Genomic DNA, 25,744 nt, shown 5'->3' on the forward strand with positions numbered 1-25,744 from the left:
GTTGGCTTAAACTGTTTTTCCTCCATCACCTTCTGTTAGGACTTTCTACTTGAGAGTCACTTCTACTTTTCTTTACAACTGTCAATGTTAGCTTCATAGAACCTTCTGAAGGTATCAGCAGTTTGCCGTGGTTTCAACCCAATCCTAGCCCCTTCTAGATTTCAAAGGTTATTCATGTGCTCTGATTGTTTTCAAACAGTGTCCCATGCTTCTGGATTTGTCTTATGGTTCTGCTTTTAAAATGTTATGGCTTCCTCACATTTGTCTCAAGCTACATAATGACCACTCCTTTCAACAGCAGGAATCCCCTCTGAAATGTAAGCAGTATATACACTTAGAGAGCAACCCAGCTGCCCAGCTGGAAATCCTTCTGTTTTTTTTATATATCTCTGGAAAACCTTGCTTGTAAATATCAAAGCAAAAAGAAAGTTGCAGGTGCTGGGTTTTCTGAAGTGAGATCAGAAAATATTGAAAACACTTAGCATGTCAGGTAGCACGTGAGGAAAGAGAACCAGAGTTAACATTTCAGTCTGGACTCTTGAAGAGCCTATACATTTGAACTCATTGTTTCTTCAGCCCTTGTTTTACTGTACTCCTGCCTTCCAAATGTATAATCACAATAGAAAATTCATTATAATTACAAGTGACAATGTTGCTTCCTTTATAAACATTTAACTATTTTGTAAGTTGTTTGCTGTATTTTTTTTATTTGGGAATTTATATACACTTATTTTTATTCAAAAATTTTAATATCAATCACAATACTGTATCTAAGTATATAAATTTTTCTGATCCTCCACATAATTACCAAAAACACGTTGAGACTAAAGTAGCTAACTGTATGCAAATTGGCTAGTATGGGAACACCAATGTCTTTGAACGGAAAATCCAACAAAAGGATTTGGATATGGCCCAGTACATCACAGATAAAGCCCTCCCAACCATTGAGCACATCTACATGAGACACTGTCATAGAAAAGCAGTAGCCATCATCAAGGGTCTCGGCCCGAAACGTTGACTGCTCGTTTCAACGTATGCTGCCCGACCTGCTGAGTTCATCCAGCTTGTTCATACGTGTTGATTTGACCACAGCATCTGCAGTGTATTTTGTGTTTGTATCCATTATCAAAGATCCTCACCACACAGCCCAAACTCTTTTCTCACTGCTGCCATCAAGCAGAAGGTTCGAATGACTCAGGACTCACACCACCAGATTCAAGAACAGTTACTACTCCTCAACCAACAGGCTCTTGAGCAAAAGAGGATAACTACACTCATCTATGCTCACAGTTTAAGGACTCTTTATCTTGTTATTTCTTGCTCTCGTTATGTATTGCTATTTATTTTTATTTGTATTTGCACAGTTTGTTGTCTTCTATGCTCTTGTTCTTTCATTGATTCTGTTTACATTTACTGTTCTATAGATTTGCTGAGTAAGCCCACAGGAAAAAGAATCTCACGGTTGTATGTGGTGACATGTATGTATGTACTCTGATAGTAATTTTTACTTTGAACTTTGATATTTAATGATTGCACTTCATTTGTAGGAAAGAACTTTAATACGTCCTGGAATGGCCATAGGGGTCCATTCCATGGGGTCCTTTCCCTACCCGCATGGAATAGAAAATGTTTGTAACAAAGTTAAACCTTGTGTCCTTAGCCAGGTCTGCCATGGGCTAAACGCTCTCTCTGCTCCGTGACGTCACCAGATTCTGACGTTATGTTTAACTGTCTCTTTAAGGGTTTCTGTTACGTCGCCTTGTTTTGTTACGTCACTGCCGCGCATGCCCAATCGCCGAATCTAGGCGGGCTCTGGTTTGAAATTTGTTCGGTTTGGCGGCGGCAGGAGCCGGAGACTGTGTGTGTGATTTTAATTGGACTCTGTGAAAGTATGGCTGAGAACTTTGCGAGGCTGAAAGTGGGTCTTATTGTGAAAATCCAACGCAGCAATGGTAAGTCTTTATTTTCTAACTGAAGGGACATTGCCAAACGTTGAATTCTGTTCAACCCTGATTCTGTTTGGCTGTCGGGAAGAGGCTTGTCTCGGGTAGCTCTTTTCGTGAGGACCGTATTTTAATCAGAACAGCAAACGAACTTGCCCGCTGTTGGCTGGAGAATTGTACATGCGTAATAAGGCCTAATTTTTTTTTTGAATTACCCGCCATGTGGACGTCACTCACGTGGGTCCCGCCTTATCAGTGATTGGATGACTAGTGCGCCGTGACATCAGTGCCGGCGCCCTATTGGACGCTGTGACTGTATTCATTGGGCACTGCGTTTGAATCGACGGTGTTTGTTCTAGTAGACCTCCATCCACACTGCACAAAACTTAGTAAATCTTCATGTAGAAACGAAACCAGGCACTGTAATTATTATTTGCAAATGTTGGAAGTAAACACATACTAGTTTGAATAACTGTTTGATGTGCGTCATCATGCTTTAATGCATAATTGATCACTTAGATCAATTCTCCTGAATAAAATTTTGGTTTAGGAACAGTTGTGTTCCTGAATACATGGAAAACTATTAATTGTCTTTTTAAGTCTTGCTAGGTTTTAAAACTCATCATGCTAGGTTAATGCCAGCCATTGTTTCTGTGAGATTGGCGGATTATTTTTGAAGGCTGGAGAGATTGGATCTTAATATTGTTAAGTACTAAGTTGAAATGTACTCAGCCTGGGTAAATGAGTTAAGTTTGTAAATGGACTGTCAAGTCTGCTGGTCGTGAAAATCTTGAGCCAATTGATTGGACAGGATTCTATCGGGGATCTGTCAAATGCGAAACGGGGTTTGGTGATCTAATTAGTCTCAAAGTAGCTTTGAGATAAAAGGCATATTTCAGTATATCTGCCCCTCTTTACCGTCATTTTCACCAAGTGGTGATAATTTGGGCACTGATGAGTACCAAACAACTGTGTACCAAGGTGGTAATTTTTAAACAATATCACTTAGCTGTGGTGTTAGTGGGAGCACAAACAACGACGTGCAAAAGATAGCATACAGTGCAAATACGAAAGAGAAAATAATAACGAAGTATATTGAGAACATGAGATGAAAAGTCTCTGAAAGTGAGTCCATAGGTTGTGGGAACAGTTCAGAGATGGGGCAAGTGAAGTTGAAGTTATCCTCTCTGGTTCAAGACCCTGTTGGTTGAGGGGTAATAACTGGGTTCCTGAACCTGAAGTGTGAGTCCTGAGGCTCCTGAACCCCCTTCCTGATGCCAGTAGTGAGAACATAACCTTGGTGGTTGGAGGGAGGAATTCCCTGATTATGTATGCTGCTTTCCTACTACAGTGCTCGATGCAGATATGCTCAGTGGTGGGGAGGTCTTTACCCATGATGTGCTGGGCCATATCCAATACTTTTTATAGGATTTTCCGTTCAAGGGCATTGGTGTTTCCATACTAGGCTGTGATGCAAGTAGTCAATATAATTTCCACGACAAGTTGTAGTGGTCACGTCTCTGGCACCAAGACTGACCCTCAGCTCAGAAAGGAAGGAGGGAAAAGAGGAGAGCAGTAGTGATAGGGGATTCGATAGTTAGGGGGACAGATAAGAGGTTCTGTGGGAGAGATCGAGAATCTCAGATCGTCTGTTGCCTCCCCGGTGCTAGGGTCCACGATATCTCAGATCGAGTTCTTGGTATTCTCAGGACGGAGGGTGAGCAGCCAGATGTCGTGGTCCATGTAGGGACCAATGACGTAGATAGGAAGAAGGATAAGGTCCTGCAAAGAGAGTTTAGTGCAAAGTTGAAGGACAGGACCTCCAGGGTTGCAATCTCAGGATTGCTACCCGTGCCACGTGCTAGTGAGGCTAGAAATGGGAAGATAATGCAGCTAAATAAGTGGCTAAGGAGATGCTGCAGGAGGGAGGGCTTCATGTTTCTGGACAATTGGGCTTTGTTCCAGGGAAGGTGGGAGTGGCGATAGACCAGGAAATTATAGATCAGTGAGTCTTACCTCAGTGGTTGTTAAGTTGATGGAGAAGATCCTGAAAGGCAGAATTTATGAACATTTGGAGAGGTATAATATGATTAGGAATAGTCAGCATGGCTTTGCCAAGGGCAGGTCGTGCCTTATGAGCCTAATTGAATTTTTTGAGGATGTGACTAAACATATTGATGAAGGAAGAGCAGTAGATGTAGTGTATATGGATTTCAGCAAGGCATTTAATAAGGTACCCCATGCAAGGCTTATTGAGAAAGTAAGGAGGCATGAGATGTAAGGGGACATTGCTTTGTGGATTGCGAATTGGATTCCCCATAGAAGGCAAAGAGTGGTTGTAGACGGGTCATATTCTGCATGGAGGTCAGTCACCAGTAGTGTGCCTCAGGGATCTGTTCTGGGACATTTACTCTTCGTGAGTTTTATAAATTACCTGGATGCGGAAGTGGAGAGATGGGTTAGTAAGTTTGCTGATGACACTAAGGTTGGAGGTGTTGTGGATAGTGTGGAGGGCTGTCAGAGATTACAATGGGACATTGATAGGATGCAAAACTGGGCTGAGAAGTGGCAGATGGAGTTCAACCCAGGTAAGTGTGAAGTGATTCATTTTGGTAGGCCAAATATGATGGCAGAATATAGTATTAATGGTAAGACTCTTGACGGTGTGGAGGATCAGAGGGATCTTGGGGTCCAAGTCCATAGGACACTCAAAGCAGCTGCGCAGGTTGACTCTGTGGTTAAGAAGGCGTACGGTGTATTGGCCTTCATCAATCATGGAATTGAATTTAGGAGCAGAAAAGTAATGTTGCAGCTATATAGGACCCTGGTCAGACCCCACTTGGAGTACTGTGCTCAGTTCTGGTCACCTTATTACAGGAAGGATGTGGAAGCCATAGAAAGGGTGCAGAGGAGATTTACAAGGATGTTGCCTGGTTTGGGGAGCATGTCTTATGAGGATAGGTTGAATGAACTTGGCCTTTCCTCCTTAGAGCGATAGAGGATGAGAGGTGACCTGATAGAGGTGTATAAGATGTTGAGGAGCATTGGTCGTGTGGATAGTCAGAGGCTTTTTCCCAGGGCTGAAATGGTTGCCACAACAGGACACAGGTTTAAGGTGCTGGGGAGTAGGTACAGAGGAGATGTCAGGGGTATGTTTCTTAGTCAGAGAATGGTGAGTGTGTGGAATGAACTGCCAGCAAAGATGGTGGAGGCGGATACAATAGGGTCTTTTTAGAGACTTTTGGATAGGTACATGGAGCTTAGTAAAATAGAGGGCTATAGGTAAGCCGAGTAATTTCTAAGGTAGGGTCATGTTCGGTACAACCTTGTGGGCCAAAGGGCCTGTATTGTGCTGTAGGTTTTCTATGTTTTTATGATAACTAGAAGTTTACCAAAGTATGGGATGTCATACTGAATCTTCACAAACTTCTAAGGAAGTAGAGACACTGCTGTACTTTCTTCGTAATTGCACCTGTGTGCTGGGCCTGGGACAGGTCTTCTGAAATGATAACACAGGAATTTAAAGGTACTGACCCTCTCCATCTCTGATCCTCTGAGGAGTGCAATGTCCCAGTGCAATGGCTTTTCCACTTTTAAAAACTCTCCTGCACAGGTTTCCTTTCATCATCAGATACGACAGACAACCACCAGTAGTATTGGTAGTGTTCTAATTTGTTCTGAATATCATTTAAATGCTTAATTTGTTATTGAGTAAAACAGTAGCTTGTCTTTCTTTATACCTTTTTAACTATTTCCATGATATTTCATCTAATTGGGGTAGCTGCTTAATTGGGGCAAAATGTACTTCTGATGTGTCCAAATTAACTGGAATCCACTGTGCTTCCAAATTAGGATGATATACTACACAAAGGGAGTCTGCTGATTCTTGTGTTCCTGTGTGCTAAGCACTCTTGACCTTCATGGTGGTTGACATTATGATTTTGTGAAATGTATGAGTAACTTGGCATATAATTTTTGTATTTTGTAGATGTACTTAAGACAGCCTGAGCCCTGGCTGATGTGCTGGATGTAGTGCAAGTAGAGTGGGCTGCTTTCTCCAGGATGGTCATGGGACTTTGAGTGTTGATGGAGATGCACATCTACAAGGACTCTTCATTTGTCTGGATGAGAGTCCGTGGAGCGATGGGTGGTCAACAGTGTAAAAGAATACCTCATGTTGTAACCATCATGCTGGTAGTTGGTCCTGTTAAATTTCTGCTTGATTTTAGGATGCATCGTGCATGCTTCATTACTCCTCTATGGCACTGTCAGGTTTTTCCATTGTATTAGTAATGCCACTAAATGTGATGGTTATGTGGGTAGGGTAGACTCCCTTGATGATCGTTGCCTGCTACTCATATGATGAGAATACTACATTGCTGTTCACCACTTTTTGGCTGGTACCTGGATGTTGTCAAGATGTTCTGCATGTAGAATTTCCTTTGACACTGAGCATTGTGTCTATGAACATCTTTGGAAAGAAGTTTTTGACCAAGAAGCAGTAGATAGTTGGGCATAAGACAACATCTTGAGGAACTCTTGCAGTGGCATACAGGGGTTGGGATGATTGTCTTTCAGTAACCACTTTCTTTTGTATGCATCACTTAGTATTAGACATCTCAACCCTGGGAAAAAGATACAGGTTATCTGTGCATCATAATATCATAAATCTCTCTCAGATCTCCTTTCAACCCGATTTCGGAAAAAGACGACCAAATTTTGGCCAATTTCTTCCTGTAGCACATACCCTTTAATCTAGGCAGCATTCTGGTAAACCTATTGTGCACTCTCCAAAGTTTAGACATCCTTCCTCTAATGGACCGACCAGAATTAAATGCAATACTCCAGATGCAGCCTAACTACTGTTTTTATAAAGCTGCAGCATAACATCCCGACTCTTGGACTTATTTTCTTGACTAATAAAGGCAAACACGTCATCTGCCGCCTTCACCATCCTGTCAACCTCTATAGCCACTTTTGGAATGGTGTGGATTTGGACCCTGGCATTTCTCTGGATGTGCAAAGGTAATTCAGTATGGAGCAATGAGAAAGAGTAATGTGCTTTGCTTACAATGGAATCAGGAAAGGCTATTAAGTTTGTTATCCATTCAAATGAATCGAGGCTGAATTGTGTTCTGTAATCTTTTTTTATTCAATTATTGAATGTAGATGTGGCTCGTGACATTTCCTATCCTTCTGTTATTCTACAAATATACAGTTTAATGCAAGGATCCTTAACCGCATTGATGTACAGGACTTTTGGTCCAAGTCCATACCTCCATGAAAAAACAATGCAAGTAGTGTGTTCACACAGAGCAAGAGTAACATGTGGTAGTTAGGACAGACAGGAGATTGTGTGGCCACAAAAGGGGTGCCGGGATGGTGTGTTGCCTCCCAGGTGCCAGGATTGGGGGTATTTTTGGATGGCTGAGGGGCAGGGGCAGCTAGAGGTTGTGGTGCACATTGGCACTAATGACATCGGTAAAAAGGGATGAGGTCCTGTGCAGTGAGTATAGGGTATTAGGAAAGAAACTGAAACACAGGATCTCGAAGGTAGCAATTTCTGGATTGCTCATTGTGCTACTCTTGAACTGCCTCTCTACCAGAGGACTTTAGGTTCAGACCCAGAAATAACTGTCAAACACAATTTACTTAAAAGTACATACAGTCGGCCCTCCTTATCCACAGGTTCCGAATGAGCGGGTTCAACCAACCGCAGATTGGGGAAAACCCGGAAGTTCTCTTTCCAGCGCTTGTTGTTTGAGCATGTACAGACTCTTTTCTTGTCATTATTCCCTAAACTATACAGTGTAACAACTATGTTCATAGCATTTACTTTGTATTAGGTAAGTCAGAACAGGTACATCCAGTTTTATTTAGCGTCAGTCAAATGTTTGGCTTAGTGTATAGTATATATTTTACCTTTCTATGCATATAAAACACTTAAGAAACGTATGTATTTCAATAATTAAACCACTGCGTTGCTTAGTAATAATTGTAGCTTTCATCGGGGCAGGGCCTTTCCATTCTCACTTTATCCTTTAAAATTGTTCCAATCGTTGACCGACTGTAGCCTAACGCTTTTCCAATGACCAATGACGTTTCACTTCTTTTTGATCGCTTTATTGTTTCCACTTTATTTTCAATCGTGATTGTTTTCCATCAACGGAACAGGAACACTGCGGATAGTGGGTCCCGAGCTCCACCGGGTCCTGAAGTCCACTGCACTGAGATGGGTTAAATAAGGGACTTGAGCATCCGCATTTTTTGGTATCCGTGGGGGCTCCTGGAACCAATCCCCCGCGGATAAGGAGGGCCAACTGTTTGCGTTGTGTTGCTCAGTTGACAGAACTGAGTCCCTGCTCGCAGAGCCTGGGAAAATCTGCAATCAAGTGAGCTCCGAATACTGTCTGAAGCTGCTGGTATATATTTATTATCACATACATACGTTGATAAGAGTAGTCAGAGAAGCTTTCTCATGCAACAAACACTATTCTCACAGCACAACTTGTCAAGCTGCCAATAAGTCAGTTAGGTTTTAGCCTTTTTAATTCTACATATAATTCCTCACTACAAACTAATCAGCGCAGGAATAGAAAGAGAACCGGTAAATATGCTCTTAGATCATTGGAACCCCTTCTGGGACAGGTGACCTGTACAAGAGGGATGGGTTATACCTTGACTGGAATGGAACCAATATCCTGACTCGGAGGTGTGATGGTTTGGCAAGTGGATGTGAAGCACAGCACCATGTCAGAAAGTGGAGGGATTGAGAGAAGGTAGGTGTTATGACCAGTATGTTTACAAGGAAGAACAGGCAGGATCAAAGTAATAGATAGGTTGACCTGCGTTTATTTTAATGCTAGTAGAGCAATGGTTATACTACAATAACCAACAGGGCATTAAGGAACAGATTCGCAGGAAGATTCAAATCTAATATCACTGACATGTCACAAAATTTGTAACAGCATTACAGTGCAATACATAAAAAACTATAAATTACAGTAAGAAATGTAACAAAATAAGAAGTGCAAAAATAGAGGCAGTGTTCATGGGTTGGTTCATCGTCCATTCAGAAATCTGATTGGGGGCGGGGGGGATAGAAGCTGTTCCTAAAATGTTGTGTGTCTTCAGATTCCTGTACCCCCCTGGTAGTGGTAATAAGAAGAGAGCTCATCCTGGGAGATGGAGATCCTGAATGATGCCACCTTCCTGAGGCACCGCCTTTTGAAGATCTCTGCTGGAGAGGCTAGTGGTCACTATAGAGCCACATTGAGTTTGCAGCCCACTATTCTGTGGCGCATCAATACCAGACGGTGATGCAACCAGTTAGAATGCTCTCAATACATCTAGAAATTTGCTACCAAAACTCCTAATGAAACAAAGCTGTTGACGTGTCTTGTTCATAATTGCAGTAATATGTTGGGCCCAGGGTAGATTTTCAGAGATGTTGACATCCAGGAACTTTGAACTGCTTACTCTTTCCACTCCTGACTCCTTGATGAGCAAGGGTTTGTGTTCCTTCACTTCCCCTTCCTGAAGTTCACAATCACTTCCTTATCTTATTAAGGTTGAATGTAAGTTTGTTGAGACACCACTGAAAAGACTGATCTCACTCCTGTATGCCTCTGTCACCACCTGAAATTCTGCTAACAACAGTTGTGCCATTGGCAAGCTTATAGATGGCATTTGAGCTGTGCATAGCTACACACTCATGGGTGTAGAGGAATAATATTAAGAAAGGTGTAAAATAATGTGATTGTCATGGGTGATTTTAACTTCACTAATATAGACTGGGAGCTCCTTGGTGCAAGAAATTTAGGAGGGGCAGAATTTGTTAGATATATCCAATACAGTTTCTTAAATCTGTATGTAGATAGGTCAACAAGAGGAGGGGCCATACTAGACCAGGTGTCAGATAAACAGTCCAACCAGATGACTAATGTTTCAGTGGAAGCACAGTTAGGGAACAATGACAGAAGCTTTAAGGTAGTTATAGATACGTATGGACTTTGTGGGAGAGCATTACAATCAATCAAAGCAAATTACAAGAGCATTAGACAGGAACCAGGGTGAGGTAATTGGAAACTCTTGTTTTTGGGCAAATCTGATTGATGGGAGATTTATCTGATTTAAAGAGGAATTGCACGGGCATCTCTAGTACGAAGGAAAGGCCAGTCAGCAAAGGGAACTAGTTGTCAAGAGAGGCGGTGAATGTAGTCAAGAAGAGAAAAACATAATTCAGTAAAGAGAAGCTAGAAAAGAACTACAAGAGGGAATTAGAGCCTGGAATGACCGTGAAAGGTCCTTGGCAAGTAGGATTTTAAGACATTCCATATACCAACAGAAATAGAGTTACTAGGCACAGTGTGGGATCACTCACTGTGGGACATGTACTTGAAGGCTGAGGATGTAGATGTGAGTGTTATCAATATTAAGGAGAAGGACATGGGTGATTGTGAAATCAGTGTGGAGAGCGCTAATATGTTAGGGCATTTTAAGATAAGGAAGTTATTTTAGATCCCTCAGAAGAACTTTTAAGGTGAATCAAACCCTGGGGCCTGATGGAATCTTCCCCACGTTATGCAGTCTCAGGAAATTAGATTTCTGGTGCCTTGACCAAGATCTCTAGCCATAGGTGAGGTCCCAGAGGACTGGCAAGTACAGGCAGTCCCTGAGTTACGAACATCTGACTTACGGACAACTCATACTTACAAACGGAGGGAGGAGAATGCTGTCTGCCATTTTAAGTCGTTGCCATTAACACTGTGTTGAGTGTGTAGCTTTGTATTTGGCATAAATATTTCTTAGCAAGGGTCCATAAGATAAGGATGCATAGAGTTGGGGGTGATGCATTAGCTTGGATAGAGGATTGGCTAACTAATAGAAATAGAGTTGGGATACCTGGGTGTTACTCTGGTTGGCAATCTGTGGTGAGCAGTGTGCAGCAGGGGTCGGTGCTGGGCCCACAACTGTTCACGATATCTGTTCACATTAGTGATCTTGAAGAGGGGACCGACTGTTGTGTATTTAAGTTTGCTGATGATACTAAAGTGAGTGGAAAAGCAAATTGTGCAGAAGATATGGAGAGTCTGCAGAGGGATATAGATAGATAAACTGAGTGGGCAAGGGTCTGGCAAATGGAGCACAGTGTTGGTAAATGCGAGGTCATTTACTTTGGAAGGAAAAATGGAAGAGCAGATTATTATTTAAATAGTTAAAAAAAATTGTAGCATGCTGCTGTGCAGAGGGACTTGGAAGTACTTGTGCATGAATCACAAAAGGTTGGTTTGTAGGTGCAGCAGGCTATCAAAAAGACAAATAGAATGTTGACCTTCATTGCTAGAGGGATTAAATTTAAGATCAAGGAGGTTATGCTGCAACTGTACAGCATACTGGTGAGGCCGCACGTGGAGTACTGCGTGCAGTTCTGGTCTCCTTACTTGAAGAATATACTGGCTTTGGAGGCGGTGCAGAGGAAGTTCACCAGGTTGATTCCAGAGATGAAGGGGTTAGATTCTGAGGAGAGATTGAGTTGCCTGGGATGGTATTCGCTGGAATTCAGAAGAATGAGAGGAGATCTTATAGAAACATATAAAATTATGAAAGGGGTAGATAAGATAGAGGCAGGAATGTTGTTTTCACAGGTAGGTGAGATGAGATCTTGGGGACATAACCTCAAAATTTGGGGAGTAGATTTAGGATGAGATGTGGAGGAACTGCTTTTCCCAGAGAGTGGTGAATCTGTCGAATTCTCTGCCCAATGAAGCAGTGGAGGCTACCTCAGTAAATATATTAAAGACAAGGTTGGATAGAATTTTGTATTGATGGGGAATTAAGGTTTATGAGGCAGGTAGGTGGAAATGAGCCCATGGCCAGATCAGGCATGATCTTATTGAATGGCGGAGCAGGCTCGATGGGCCAGATAGCCTACTCCTGCTCCTATTTCTTTTTTTTTTGGTAATTTTTTTTATTGAAGTTCATCATCAAACAAACATTTCTATAAGATGTATTTCAGACATTGTACATATATATCATATAATCATATATGTCACAAATCTCCACAAAGTATTTATCTGAGGTATACACTTGTAGAAAAGAGTGGAAAGAAAAAAAAACAAGCAAAAGGAAAAAACTATGTACAAGTAGGGAGTGGGTTTTTTTTTTACAACATATTCATTGATTTGTGAGAATAAAATCAGGCCTATGAGGCATTATGTAGTTAAACCATTTTTCCCAGTATGAATCAAATTATTCCAGCTTATGATTAACAGATGCTGTTACCTTCTCCATTTTGTAAATGTCCTTTGTAATTTCCATCCATGCATTTAAAGTTGAGCTCTCCTGTGATAACCATTTCCTAGTAAGAGTCTTTTTACCAGCCACCAATAGTATATTCATTAAATATTTATCTCCTTTCAACCATTCTTGAGGTATATATCCAAAATATATGGTCTTACTCTCTAAGGGTATTACACCTTTAACGATGTCTTGTAGGGCATTGTGTGTCCCTCTCCAATAGTTTTTGATAACAGGGCAGTCCCAAAAAATATGATAATGATTTTGATTTTGATTTCCACAATTTCTCCAGCAAACAGGGAGGTTACTATCATAATGGGATTTCTGAGAGGGTGTAATAAAATCTCTTAGACTCCCTCCATTTCTGTGAACTGGTACACTTCCATTGATACCTCCATATTATTGTCCATTCTTCCTCAGATATAATTATCCCTCCTTCCTTCTCCCATTTTGTTTTAATGTATGAAGTCAAATGTGTTTTAAGATTTGACAACCCCTTATACATGCTTGAAATGATTCTACTACCGTTATCTGAACTATTTGCTTTTCTAAATAGCTCTATCAAGCATGTACTTGCCTTGGTTACATTTTTAAGCATCTTATTAACATATTGTCGCATCTGTAAATACCGATTTTTTTTTTTTTAAAAATCTTGTTTTTGTAATAAGTATTTCTGCTTCTATTTCTTATGTAATTATGTTCTTAAAAAGTAGTGGATACAGCCCAGTCTACAAGGGGTGATTGATAAGTTGATGGCCTATGGTAGAAGGAGTCAATTTTAGAAAACCTAGCACATTTATTGTTTCCTACATTTAGACACTAGTCCAGCAGTCGTGGACCATACGGATCCCTTCTTTGTAAAAGTTGGCGTCTTGGACCTCCAGAAGTGGCCCACAGAAGGGGTGATTGATAAGTTTTCTAAGGTAGAGGGAGATGAGTTATTAAACTTTCTTCAAACTTTCTGCGTAGTTCAGAGTTGAACTACACCTGCATGTAACAACAGCTGTATAACTCATCCTCTATCTTAGGTCACGAACTTAATCAATCACTCCTGCTGTAGACCACTTCTGGAGGTCCAAGACACCGACTTCTACAAAGAAGGGATCCGTATGCTCCACGATCACTGGACTAAGTGTGTAAATGTAGGAGGGGACTATGTTTAAAAAACAAATGTGCTAGGTTTTCTAAAATTGACTCCTTCGGCCTTAGGCCACAAACTTATCAATCACCCCTCATATAATGAGTAAAGCCCTTCCCACTGTTGAGCACATCTACATGGAGCACCGTCGCAGGAAAGCAGAGTTGATTATTAAGGACCCCTACCATCCCAACCATGTTCTCTTTTTGTATTGCACAGCTTCTTATCTTTTGCATATTGGTTGAGCGTCCAGTTGGTGCAGTGTTTCATGGATTATATTGTTTGTTGGATTTGCAGTATATGGTGGCATATATGTACTTGGATAATAAATATACTTTGAAATTAGCCATGATGGAAAAGGGGAGCAGATTTGATAGGCTGAATGGCCTAATTCTGCTCCTATGTCTTGTGTCTTAAAACTGAGAGGCATAGTCAGAATCACTTTCCAAGGGTAGAAATGGTAATTACTTGATAGACTATTTCAGTGGGTGATGAAAGGTCATACAAATTATTGTTCAGTCTCTTGTGGGCCTGATAAGGCAAGGAAAGCTGATTTCTCCAGAGGATTTTAATGAACCAAATAGGTTTTTTACACCGTGTGATTTCATGAATTTAAATTTGTGTGCCCACTCCCCACCCCCTCATGATAAGCTTTGAACTCACATTCACATCATCATCAGTCTAAAACAATTAGAGGTTGAAATGCGTGTGGTGAGCTGTTTTATGATGTCACAATATCTTCCTGCTGATGGTTTAAATGTTATGTGGGCAGTGTGACCAATCTGCCTTTCCCATCCATCATTTTGTAATTAAGCTGAATGTGACTGATTTTTGTGAGAAATGGAGATGCTGCACAGAATGTGAGAAGTCACAAAATCTGGTTATAAACTGTGTTCTTCCAGCATTCACTTCAATGGTATTTTGAAGTTAATAACTTTAACATGTTCTGTGAATTGAAGTGTTGTACTGAGTGTCTCAAACCAGCCATGTTTTCCTGGATGCTTGTAGACCGGAAAGTAACTCTTGTTAGCATATAATTGATAAGACTGTGTGCTTAAGTATTGCAGATACAATACTTGTACATATAAAATGCAAGTACATTATCACTTGAAGTGATGCTTGGAATGATTGATCTCAAACATATGTACATAGATTTTGTGGTATTAAACATGAGTATTGTACAATTCCTAAACTAAGCAATTGTCATTTTTTTATTAATGCTGTCATCATAGTAAGCTTTCTTTACATAATGATATTTACATATGTGAAATGCCAGTAGCAAACTGGTTGTGTATTGTTGAACTTCTGCATGCCACAGTTCCTGAGGAGACATTAGATTGCATATAATTAGACACTTGGCAAGGACCAATAAAAAGAAATTGGCTTTAAACTCATTATGTGAGTGGGCCATGTTAGAGTGAGGAGTTCAGGCTTTGGCTCATAGAGGCTTCAATGAGAAAGAGCAAAGGCTATAATTTTTTCTTTATTTCTTACTTATTGCACAGTTAGAGTAGTAGGGATGCCAGGCAGGATAATGGAATACTCCTCTTGTAGGATGTGGGAAGGCTGGGGAACCTCCAGTGTCCCTGATGACTACACCTGCAAGAAGTGCATTCAGCTTCAGCTTCTTTCAGACAATGTTAACGAATTGGAGCTCAAGCTGTATGAGCTCCTGGATTATTTGGGAAGAAGAGGGATTGTCCATCGACGGGGGGGTAGTTACACTCGAGGTGCAGGGCACAAGTAACTGGATAACTCACAGGAGGGGTAAAAGGAATAGGCAGCCAGTGCAGAGTACCTCTGTGGCCATTCACCTCAGACCACATACTGCTTTGAATACTGTAACAGAAGAAAGCCACAACTGTCAGTCCTCTGGCACTGAGTTGGGTCCTGTGGCTTAGAAGGGGAGGGCAGTAGTGATGGGGAATTCCATAGTTAAGAGGAGCTGACGGAGATTTTGTGGACATGAGACATCCGGATGGTATGTTCCCTCCCAGGTGCCATGGTCAGGGATGTCTCGGACCCGGTCCACAGCATTCCAAAGGGGAAGAGTGAGCAGTTGGAACTCAAGGTAATTATTGGTACCAATGACAAAGTTAGGAAAAGGGAAGAGGTCCTGAGGAGGGAATATAAGGAGTTGGGTAGGAAGCTGAAAAGCAGAATCCCTAGGGTAGTAATCTCTGGATTGCTGCCCAAGGCATGCACCAGTGAGGGGTAAGAATATGATGATTTGGTAGATGAATGTATAGCTGAGGAATTGGTCTGGGGGCAGGGTTTCAGATTTCTGGAGCTTTGTGATCACTGCTGGGGAAGGTATGACCTGTACGAAAAGCACAGGTTACAGCTGAACCTGAGAGGGACCAATATCTTTGCAGGCAGGTTTGCTGGAGCATTTTAGAAAGATTTAAACTAATTTGGCAAGAGGATGGAACCTGGAGTGAAATGGCTGAGGATGCGGCCATTGGTATACAAGTAGATGCTAGGTGTAGTGAGACTGAGCACAGACAAGGCAGATGGTAGGGAAAAATTGCAGTCAGTGCAATGAGTTGAGGTGTAACATGGGAGCAAATTCAAGAAGGATGAGGAATACAAACTGAGGATGTTGTATTTGAATGTACACAGTATACAGAATAAGGTAGGTGATCTTGTAGAGCAGTTGGGGATTGGCAGGTGTTATGTTATGGGCCTTACTGAGTCATGGCTGAAAGAAGATCCTAGTTGGGAGCTTAATATCCAAGGATATACATTATATTGAAGGAACAGGCAGAGTGGGTGGGGTGACTCTTCTGTGTATATTTTTTTTTTAAATAAATCAAATTATTAGAAAGAGGTGACATAGGTTTGGAAAATGTAGAAGAGTTCTTGTGGGTTGAGTTAAGAAAATGCAAGGATAAAAAGACCCTGATGAGAATTATATACAGGCCTCCAAACAGTAGCCAAGATATGGGATACAAATTATAACGGGAGATAGAAAAGGCATGTAATAAGAGGAATGTTACAATAGTCATGGGGGGTTTCATTTTGCAGGTAATTTGGGAAAAATCAGGTTGGTGATGGATCCCAACAGATAGAATTTATAGCATACCCATGAGGTGGCCTTTTGGAGCAGCTTGTGGTTAAGCCCAAGTCGGTGTTGGGACTGCTTTTCACGTTATATGTCAATGATTTAATTGATGGTTTTGTGGCCAAGTTTGTAGGCAGTACAAAGATTGGTGGAGGGGCAGGTAGTGTTGAGGAAACAGAGAATCTGTAGGAGGGCTTGGACAGATTGGGGGAGAGGTTTAAAAAAAAAAGTGGTAGATGGAATTTAGTCTAGGGAAGTGTATGATCATGCATTTTGGTAGAAGTAAAGGCATTGACTATTTTCTAAAAGAGAAAGTTTTAAAATCAGAGGTGTAAGGGGACTTGTGAGTCCTCGTGCAGGTTCTTTAAAGGTTATCTTGCAGGTTGAGTCGGTGGTAAAGAAGGCAATTGCAATGTTAGCATTGAGTTCAAGAAGATTAGAATTTAAAACCAAGGATGAATGCTGAGTCTTTAAAAGCCATTAGTCTGACCACATTTGGTGTATTGTGAGCAGTTTTGGGCCCCTTATCTTAGAAAAAATGTGCTGACTTTGGAGAGAGTCCCAAAGAGAGTGATTGCAGGAACGCAAGTGTTAATGTAAGAGGAGCGCTTGATGGCACTGGGCCTGCTCTTACTGAAGTTTGGAAGAATGGAAGGGGGAAATCTCATTAAACACCCATCAATATTGAAAGAGCTAGATAGTGGATAGGGAGATGATGTTTCCTATAGTGCAGGGAATCTCGGACCAGAGGCACAGCCTCTGAGTAGACGGATGCCCATTTAGAACAGATGAGGAGGAATTTATTTAGCCAGAGGATAGTGAATCTGGAATTCATTGCTACAGACGGCTGCTGGAGGCCAAGATATTGGGTATATTTAAAGCAGAGGTTGATAGCTTCTTGACTAGTCAGACAGTCAAAGGTTATGGGGGAAGGCAGGAGAATGGGGTCGAAAGGCATAATAAATCGGCCATGGTGGAATAGAAGAGCAGACTCTGGGCTGAATGGTCTAATTCTGCTCCTATGTCTTATGATCTTCTGGTCTGGTATTCTGATTACAGAATCTAAATAAACCAGCTTGACATTTAACTCAAATACTGTACCCAAATGTATGTGTAATACCTGTTAAGTTTTAATTCATGGCAATAATAATACAAATTCCCCTGAGGACTTCTGTGTGATGGTTTGTGCTTTTGGTTTGTTTTCATGGGAAGTTTGGGCTTGTGGAATGTCATCAGTTCCACATGGATGATCTTACTTAAATAGAAATGGACCTGATAGCAGACCCGTTGGATGTCCCAGTCTTACAAAAACCTTGTATGCAACACACAATACAGAACAGCAATAGGCCCTTTGACCCACAATTTTTGTCCCAACCGTGATGCTAGTCCAAGCTAATCCCATCTGTCTGTAAATAGTCTACATCCCAGCATCTCCTGCCTGTTTACCTCTTTAATATTACTACTTTAGCTGCTTCCACTACTTCTGGCACCCACTCAGTATTTTTTTTTTAAAACAGCTTGCCTCATAAATCTCCTTCAATCTTCCTCTCACCTTAAAACAGTACATCTAGTATCTGACACCCTGGGAGAAAAGACTCCCTCTCTATGCTTCTCATAATATATAACTTGATCAGGTTGCCCCTTGGGCTCCAAAGGCTTTAGAGTAAGCAATGCATTTTTTTTTTTCCAAACTCTCCTTATAACTAATAGGATCTAATCCAGGCAACATCCTAGTGAACCTTTCTGCACCCTCTCCAAAGTCTCTGCCATGGTCATCTTGTTATGTGGTCATCGGAACTGCACACAGTACTCCAAATGTGGCCTGATCAAACTCTAATACAACTAGAAAATGACTGACCTTTATAGACAACTCGTTGACCAGTTTTGCCTCTTGCAGGGAACCATTGATTTACAGTCTGAGATTCCTTGTGTACATTAACTCTCCTAGAGTCATGCCACTTCTGTATACTTTCATTTGTTTGACCTCCAAAGTAAAAAAAACTTCACATTTGTTTCGATTAAACTCCACTTGTCATTTTTCTGACCAAGTTAGCAACTGGTCTTTGTACTGCGGAATCCTTTCACACTTTGTTCTCTATACACAGCTCTGCCAATGTTTGCAAGTTTACTAATTAATTGTTGGCTGAATTAAAGGTGGTGATGAATCAGCAGGAAAGAGAAAGATTGAAAATCTGTTTGAATGGGCACATCAACAATTCAATGTCAGCAAAACCTAAGAACTGATTATTAACTACAGGAGGAAAAATCTGGAGATCCATGAGCCAGTCCTCATTATGGATTGGAGGTGGAGAGGGTCAATAACTTTAAACTCTTCGGTGTTATATCAGAGGATCTGTCTTGGGACCAGCATATAAATGCCATTCCAAAGAAAGCACGACAGTGCCTCTACTTTGTTAGAAGTTTGTGCAGATTCAGCATGTCATCTAAAACTTTGACAAACTTCTATAGGTGCATGCTGGAGAGTATCCAGACTGTTTGTATAATATAACAGAAAAGCCTACAAAAATTGGTGGATATAGTCCAGGCCATCACAGGCAAAGCCCTCCCTGCCATTGACCACTTCTACAAGGAGCACTGCCACAAGAAAGCGGCGTCTATCATCAAGGATCCTCCACCCCTATCCGGGCCATGCTCTCTAGCTGCTGCCATCAGACAGCAGGTACAGGAGTCTTCGATCTCACACCACCAGGTTTAGGAACAGTTATTACTCTTCAACTAGCATGAATAACCACAACTTTGAACTGATTCTATAACCAGTTTCTACCTCCTACCCAAGATCCACAAACCTGCCTGTCCAGGTAGACCTATTGTCTCAGCTTGCTCCTGCCCCACCGAACTCATTTCTGCATACCTTGACACTGTTTTATCCCCCCCCCCCCTTGTTCAATCTCTTCCCACCTATGTTCGTGACACTTCTCACGCTTTGAATTTTTTCAATGATTTTAAGTTCCCTGGCCCCCACCACCTTATTTTCACCATGGACGTCCAGTCCCTATATACCTCCACCCCCAACCCGAACGGTATCAAAGCTCTTCGCTTCTTTTTGGATTCTAGACCTAACCAATTTTCCTCTACCACCACTCTCCTCAGTCTAGCGGAATTAGTTCTTACTCTCAATAATTTCTCCTTTGGCTCCTCCCACTTCCTCCAAACCAAGGGTGTAGCCATGGGCACCCGTATGGGTCCCAGTTATACCTGCCTTTTCGTTGGCTTTGTGGAACAGTCCGTGTTCCAAGTCTATACAGGTATCTGTCCCCCTCTTTTCCTTCGCTACATCGACAACTGCATTGGCGCTGCCTCTTGCACGCATGCTGAGCTCATTGACTTCATTAACTTTGCCTCCAACTTTCACCCTGCCCTCAAATTTACCTGGTCCATTTCTGACACCTCCCTCCCCTTTCTTGATCTTTCTGTCTTCATCTCTGGAGATGGCTTATCTACTGATATCTACTATAAGCCTACAGACTCTCACAGCTACCTGGACTATTCCTCTTCCCACCCTGTCTCTTGCAAAAATGCTATCCCCTTCTCACAATTCCTCCATCTCCGCCGCATCTGCTCTCAGGATGAGGCTTTTCATTCCAGGACGAAGGAGATGTCTTCCTTTTTTAAACAAAGGGGCTTCCCTTCTTCCACCATCAACTCTGCTCTCAAAAGCATCTTTCCCATTTCCCGCACATCTTGCCCTCATCCCATCCGCCCGCCACCCCACCAGTATAATTCTCCATAACTTCCGCCACCCCCAATGGGATCCCACTACCAAGCTCATCTTTCCCTCCCCCACCTTTCTGCTTTCCGCAGGGATCGCTCCCTACGCGACTCCCTTATCCACTCATCCCCCCCCCATCCCTTCCCACTGATCTCCCTCCTGGCACTTATCCTTGTAAGCGGAACAAGTGCTATACCTGCCCTTACACTTCCTCCCTCACCGCCATTCAGGGCCCCAGACAGTCCTTCCAGGTGAGGCGACACTTCACCTGTGAGTCAGCTGGTGTGGTATACTGCGTCCAGTGCTCCCGGTGTGGCCTTTTATATATTGGTGAGACCCGACGCAGACTGGGAGACTGTTTCGCTGAACACCTACGCTTGGTCAGCCAGAGAAAGCAGGATCTCCCAGTGGCCACACATTTTAATTCCATGTCCCATTCCCATTCTGCTATGTCTATCCACGGCCTCCTCTACTGTCAAAATGAATCCAAACTCAGGTTGGAGGAACAGCACCTTATATACCGGCTGGGTAGCCTCCAACCTGATGGCATGAACATTGACTTCTCTAACTTCCGTTAATGCCCCTCCTCCCCTTCTTACCCCATCCCTGACATATTTAGTTGTTTGCCTGTTCTCCATCTCCCTCTGGTGCTCCCCCCCCCCCCCCCCACCTTCTCCCGAGGCCTCCCGTCCCATGATCTTTTCCCTTCTCCAGCTCTGTATCACTTTCGCCAATCACCTTTCCAGCTCTTAGCTTCATCCCACCCCCTCCGGTCTTCTCCTATCATTTCGCATTTCCCCCTCCCCCCACTACTTTCAAATCTCTTACTATCTTTCCTTTCAGTTAGTCCTGACGAAGGGTCTCGGCCCGAAACATCGACAGTGCTTCTCCTTATAGACGCTGTCTGGCCTGCTGTGTTCCACCTGCATTTTGTGTGTGTTGGTTGAATTTCCAGCATCTGCAGATTTCCTTGTGTTTGCGCTATAACCAGTGAACTCGTTTTCAAGTGCTTTACAACTCATGTTCTCAGTATCATTTATTTACTTTTTTGTGCTTGCGCGGTTTGCCACCTTTTGCATATTGGTTGTCAGTCATTGTGTGTAGTTTTTCATTGACTCTGTTGTATTTCTTTGTTCCACTGTGAATGCCTGCAAAAAATTTATCTCAGGGTAGTACATAGTAACATATACATACTTTGATAATAAGTTTACTTTGAAGTTTTGACCTTTGAACCTACTTTTTCATCCGGATTATTTATACTGTATATTACAAATAAACAATATTCAACTTAAGTTGCAAGTAACTGAATTTTTGAAGAACTTAAATCTTTTACATAAACTTTTTTGTATTTCAATAAATAAAATGACTGAGTTCAATTACTCTATAATTAGCATATAAAGAAATACAGGGAATGTATATCTTAGACGAGGGATGGCCAACCTATGGTGCGTGCACCAAAAGTGGCGCATTGCACCCCAGTGATAATAAATAAGTAAGCCTACTCATGCAAAAAGTATTAACCAAAAACCAATTTGTAGGGGGAAAAAATCTATAACAAGAATGTCGGTGCGTCGCAGGTTTTTGCCAGTTAGTTTACAATTGACGCTCATGCGCTACGGAGTTGTCCTTTGTGAACATTTGTAGTTTTGTACTTTTTCGAAAATTGGGCCTTGTTTTTACATTCAGTTACCCACCACGGTGCACAAGAAAAGCAGAAAGTGATAGCAAGCGTGAATTCAATGAACAGTGGGAAAATTAGTTCTTATTTATAGCGGGTCCATCAGGAAAACCCATTGATTGTGAAGACACTTCCTCACATAATAGAAGACATGATCTTAATAGACACTATAAAGCACAACATCAGACTGAAATAGAAGGAAAATTGAAGCTAGTGCTTGGGTCTGAGTTACGGAAAGAATATGTGATTAAGAAAAAGGAAGAAATCAAAAGAAGACAAAATATATTTGTTGAAAGTCTGATCAAGGTCAGTAATATTTATCTTTTTATATTAAATCAATGTATCATGTAAAAATGTTAAATATGTCTGTATTAACATATTTTTACAAAAATTGAATGGGGTTACAAGAGTTGTATAGTGCATCTGAACTCGTGTGTGAAAAAATTGACACATGGTATGTAAAAGGTTGGCAGCCCCTGCCTTAGACTGAGATTTATGTATAATTTTGTCATTTTAGAATTATTCCCATGAGTAGTCTAGGATAAATGCTGTTCAAGCTTTTTGAAGAAAAGCTTTATTCACTTTCTGGGATTGTCATGCTGGCAGAGTCACCATTTATTGCTTATGCTATTAACCTTGAAGCCCTGGTGAGCTATACTCTGTTTTGGGAAGGAAGTATGTTCCAGGATTTGGACTTGGTGACATCAAAGACCAATGATGGATCTCCAAGTCAGCATACTATTTTCTTATTCTTGATGGTAGTGATTTTGGGCTTAAGTGCTGTCAGAGCAGCCTGGTTGAAGTTGCTGCAGTTGATTTTGTAAGTGGAGCACAGTGGCTGTCGTGTGGAGAGAAGATAAGTGTTGGGGATAGTATGTGGAGTTACTTTATCCCGCTTTGTGTTGAGCTTCCTGAGAGTTGATGGAGCTATATGCATCAGGGCATGTGAGAGTATACCATCACATTAGTTATTTGTGCCATATACCATAGATAGCAGAAAATCTAATTTTCAGAAGATGCTGCACGATACGGGGTTTCTTGCTTGTTCTTGTAGCTGCAGCATTTGTGGCAGGCCAGTTAAGTTTCTGGTCAATAATAGCCCCCAAGATTTTGATGGTGGAAAGTTTGGTAATGCCATTGAATGTCAAGAATATGTTAATTAGAATCTCTTGTTGAAGATAGAAATAAACAGATATAGCACTTCTGTGGTGCAAATGTTATTTCCCACTGTTTTTAAACTATGTCTGAACCTTGTCTAGATCTTGCTATGTGTGGATATCAGTTTGCTGCCGGTTTGCAAATAGAATTGAAAATTATGCAATCATTAGCAAGCTTCCCCTCTTCAGACCTTATGGTGTTGGAGGGAGGGTCTGTGAAGTAACTGCTGATGATGGTTTGGCTGAGCACGCTGCCCTAAATTGTTCCTGTAGATGTCTTTATTTCTAATAACTACCATCATGTTTCTGTGACATTTAACTCCAGCCACTGAAACCAGCAGGGAAATACTTCACTTTTATCAGGCTGTTTTATTGTTATGCTCACCCAAATTCAGTTGACTGGTTTCTGTTTGATAAGGATGAGATACCTGTGACTGAGTGGACCCAGCAGATCCAAACTGGGCATTGGTGAGTAAGTGGACTTTGGTGGAAGCCGACATTATCTCAATAATCCCAATTTGAAGAAGACTGGGTGGTAATTGACAAGATTGGATTGGTCCTGTTTTTGGTGGACAGTTTTCAACATTGTCAAATAGATGTTGCAACTGAACAGAAACAGCTTGCTAGAAGAACAAAAAAACAACCTGCTGGAAGAACTTAGAAAGTCCAGCAGTACTGGTGGAGGCAAAGGGAAGGTCAAATTTTTCAGCTGAGACCTTGCATCAGCACAGAGAGAAGATGACAAGGGGGATGACAGAAGCTAGTGGGTGATAGATGGAGCTAGATGAGGGAGGGCTATTGAGATGGAGCCAGGTGGGGAGAGAGGAATGTTGAGACAGGCTGGTAGGTGATAAGGAGAGGAAAACTAGGCAGCTGAAGCCAGGTGAGGGAGGAGAGGTTAGAAACAGGCTGGTCATGGAACCAGGTAGTGGAGGTGAGCAGATGAAACCAGATGTGGGTGGGAGATGGGAAAATTGAGCCTACATTGTATGTGGCTACATATGTGGGTGATAGGTAGGTGAAAACGGGGATAGTAGGGGAAAAGTCAGAGAACCTGGGTGGACTGGCAGGAGTTGGAAAGGAGCTCAAGGGTTGTTGGTTACCTGAAATTGGAAGATTCAGTGTTCATTTCATTCATTAAACTTTAGGCTAACCAAATAGAATATGAGCTGTTGTCCTAGTTTGTGTTTGGCCTCGCCCTGGTAATGAAGTACAGTAGGCTGAGAACAGACAGGTCTGTGTAGGAATGGGAAAGAGAGCTGAAATGACATCCAACAAGAGGATCGCTGGTTTTTGTGAATAAAGTGCAGTTGTTCTGCAAAGTGATCACCTGGTCTCAACATGGTCTCACCAATGTAAAGAGACCACATAAGGAACACCAAATGGAATAGCTGGGGGTACATGTGAATTCTTAGTCAGAGGTGCAGTGACTAAGAGCACAGGTTATCACTGCTGTTCTTGGGACGTTATTTTGCTCCATAGCCTTTTACTATTCCTGGCATTCTTTTGCTATTTCTTGATGTCATGTGGAATGAGTCTGTAATTGTCTGAAAACTTCATTTTTTATTAAAGGCTCTGAGATAGATCATTCATTTGATGTGTGTTAGATATTGGGACCTACAGTACTGAAGATGGAGATTTTTTTGGAAAAGAAAACATGCAAGAACATCTGCTACAGATAAGAGAGAGATAAGGGAGGGGAGAGAGACTTGTTGATTCACCGTATTATGACATCTGAGAGACTTGTGACTTCTGAGAGGGTTATTTATCTTATACCATTCTATTCATTAAAATTCCTCACTGGACAGCCGGAGTGGGCTGGTTTAATGGACACAGCCATTCAAAATTGATTGACAACTGAGACCCCGTGAGTAGGGATAAAAGTGAGGTCTGGAGAGACACCCCTCAGACACACCAGGAGACACACTAGTGGACACTGATTGAGTGTTGGAACCCACGGGAAGGTGTGGAGCATCGGAGACCGAACAAAGAGATTGGTCAGTTAAACTCAGTGTTATAGCAGGGCCGGTGGGGACTTGTGTGTGTGTCCACTCACGCCAGAGTGACGAGTCCACCACAGAAGAACGGTCTAGCTGAAGGACAGAGAGGTCATAACTGAATGACCACAACAAGGACACGACGGATCAAGAACGCAAAGGAAGGTTTGCCTGACTGTAGCTGTTACATCTCGCTCGCTCTCTCTCTCTCTCTCTCCAACGATTACAACACAACAACTAATATCTACCTCAGCACGTATGAACTGAACTGAACTTTATACTTTTCTATGACAATTCATTATCCCCTAGACATCGATAGAGCTTATTTATTATTGCTTATTATTATTCCCACATTTTTAGGTTTATTATTGCTAACGTGTATTATCTATATATTTGCATTATTGATATTGATTTGCTTATTTTACTAATAAACACTTTTGAATATAGTACCACCAGACTCCAACGGATTCTTCTTTCTCTGCTGGTTAGACACCCAGTTACGGGGTACGTAACAATTGTCAATCTCAATTCGTAACCATGTTGAACGGCTACAGTTTAAATATGATTGCGAGATTGCTTGGATCTGTCCAGTACATGATCTTTGTCTTTTGAAAATATTGGTCCTGTTGTACTTGCTATTTGATATATGCCAGGTGCAAATGAGTTCATGCCCTGTCCTGATAGTATTGATAGCATGAAGGATGCACTGCTCCATGTTTACATTTCTGCTGGTGATCC

General features: G+C 41.8%; 1 protein-coding gene across 2 annotated transcripts in view; it reads left to right on the forward strand.

The window, feature by feature from the left end:
- The first annotated feature begins 1,803 nt into the window (after nt 1–1,803).
- Nucleotides 1,804–25,744, forward strand: part of kif2c (kinesin family member 2C) — a 75,855-nt gene continuing 51,914 nt past the window's right edge. For both annotated transcript variants that reach the window (XM_073062885.1, XM_073062886.1), the window contains exon 1: nt 1,804–1,952. In XM_073062885.1, the coding sequence (XP_072918986.1) occupies nt 1,892–1,952 (61 nt within the window). In that variant the 5' untranslated portion in view covers nt 1,804–1,891. The remainder of the gene's footprint in view (nt 1,953–25,744) is intronic.

The sequence above is a fragment of the Hemitrygon akajei genome, chromosome 12 (genome assembly GCF_048418815.1).
Source record: "Hemitrygon akajei chromosome 12, sHemAka1.3, whole genome shotgun sequence".
NCBI lineage: Eukaryota > Metazoa > Chordata > Chondrichthyes > Myliobatiformes > Dasyatidae > Hemitrygon > Hemitrygon akajei.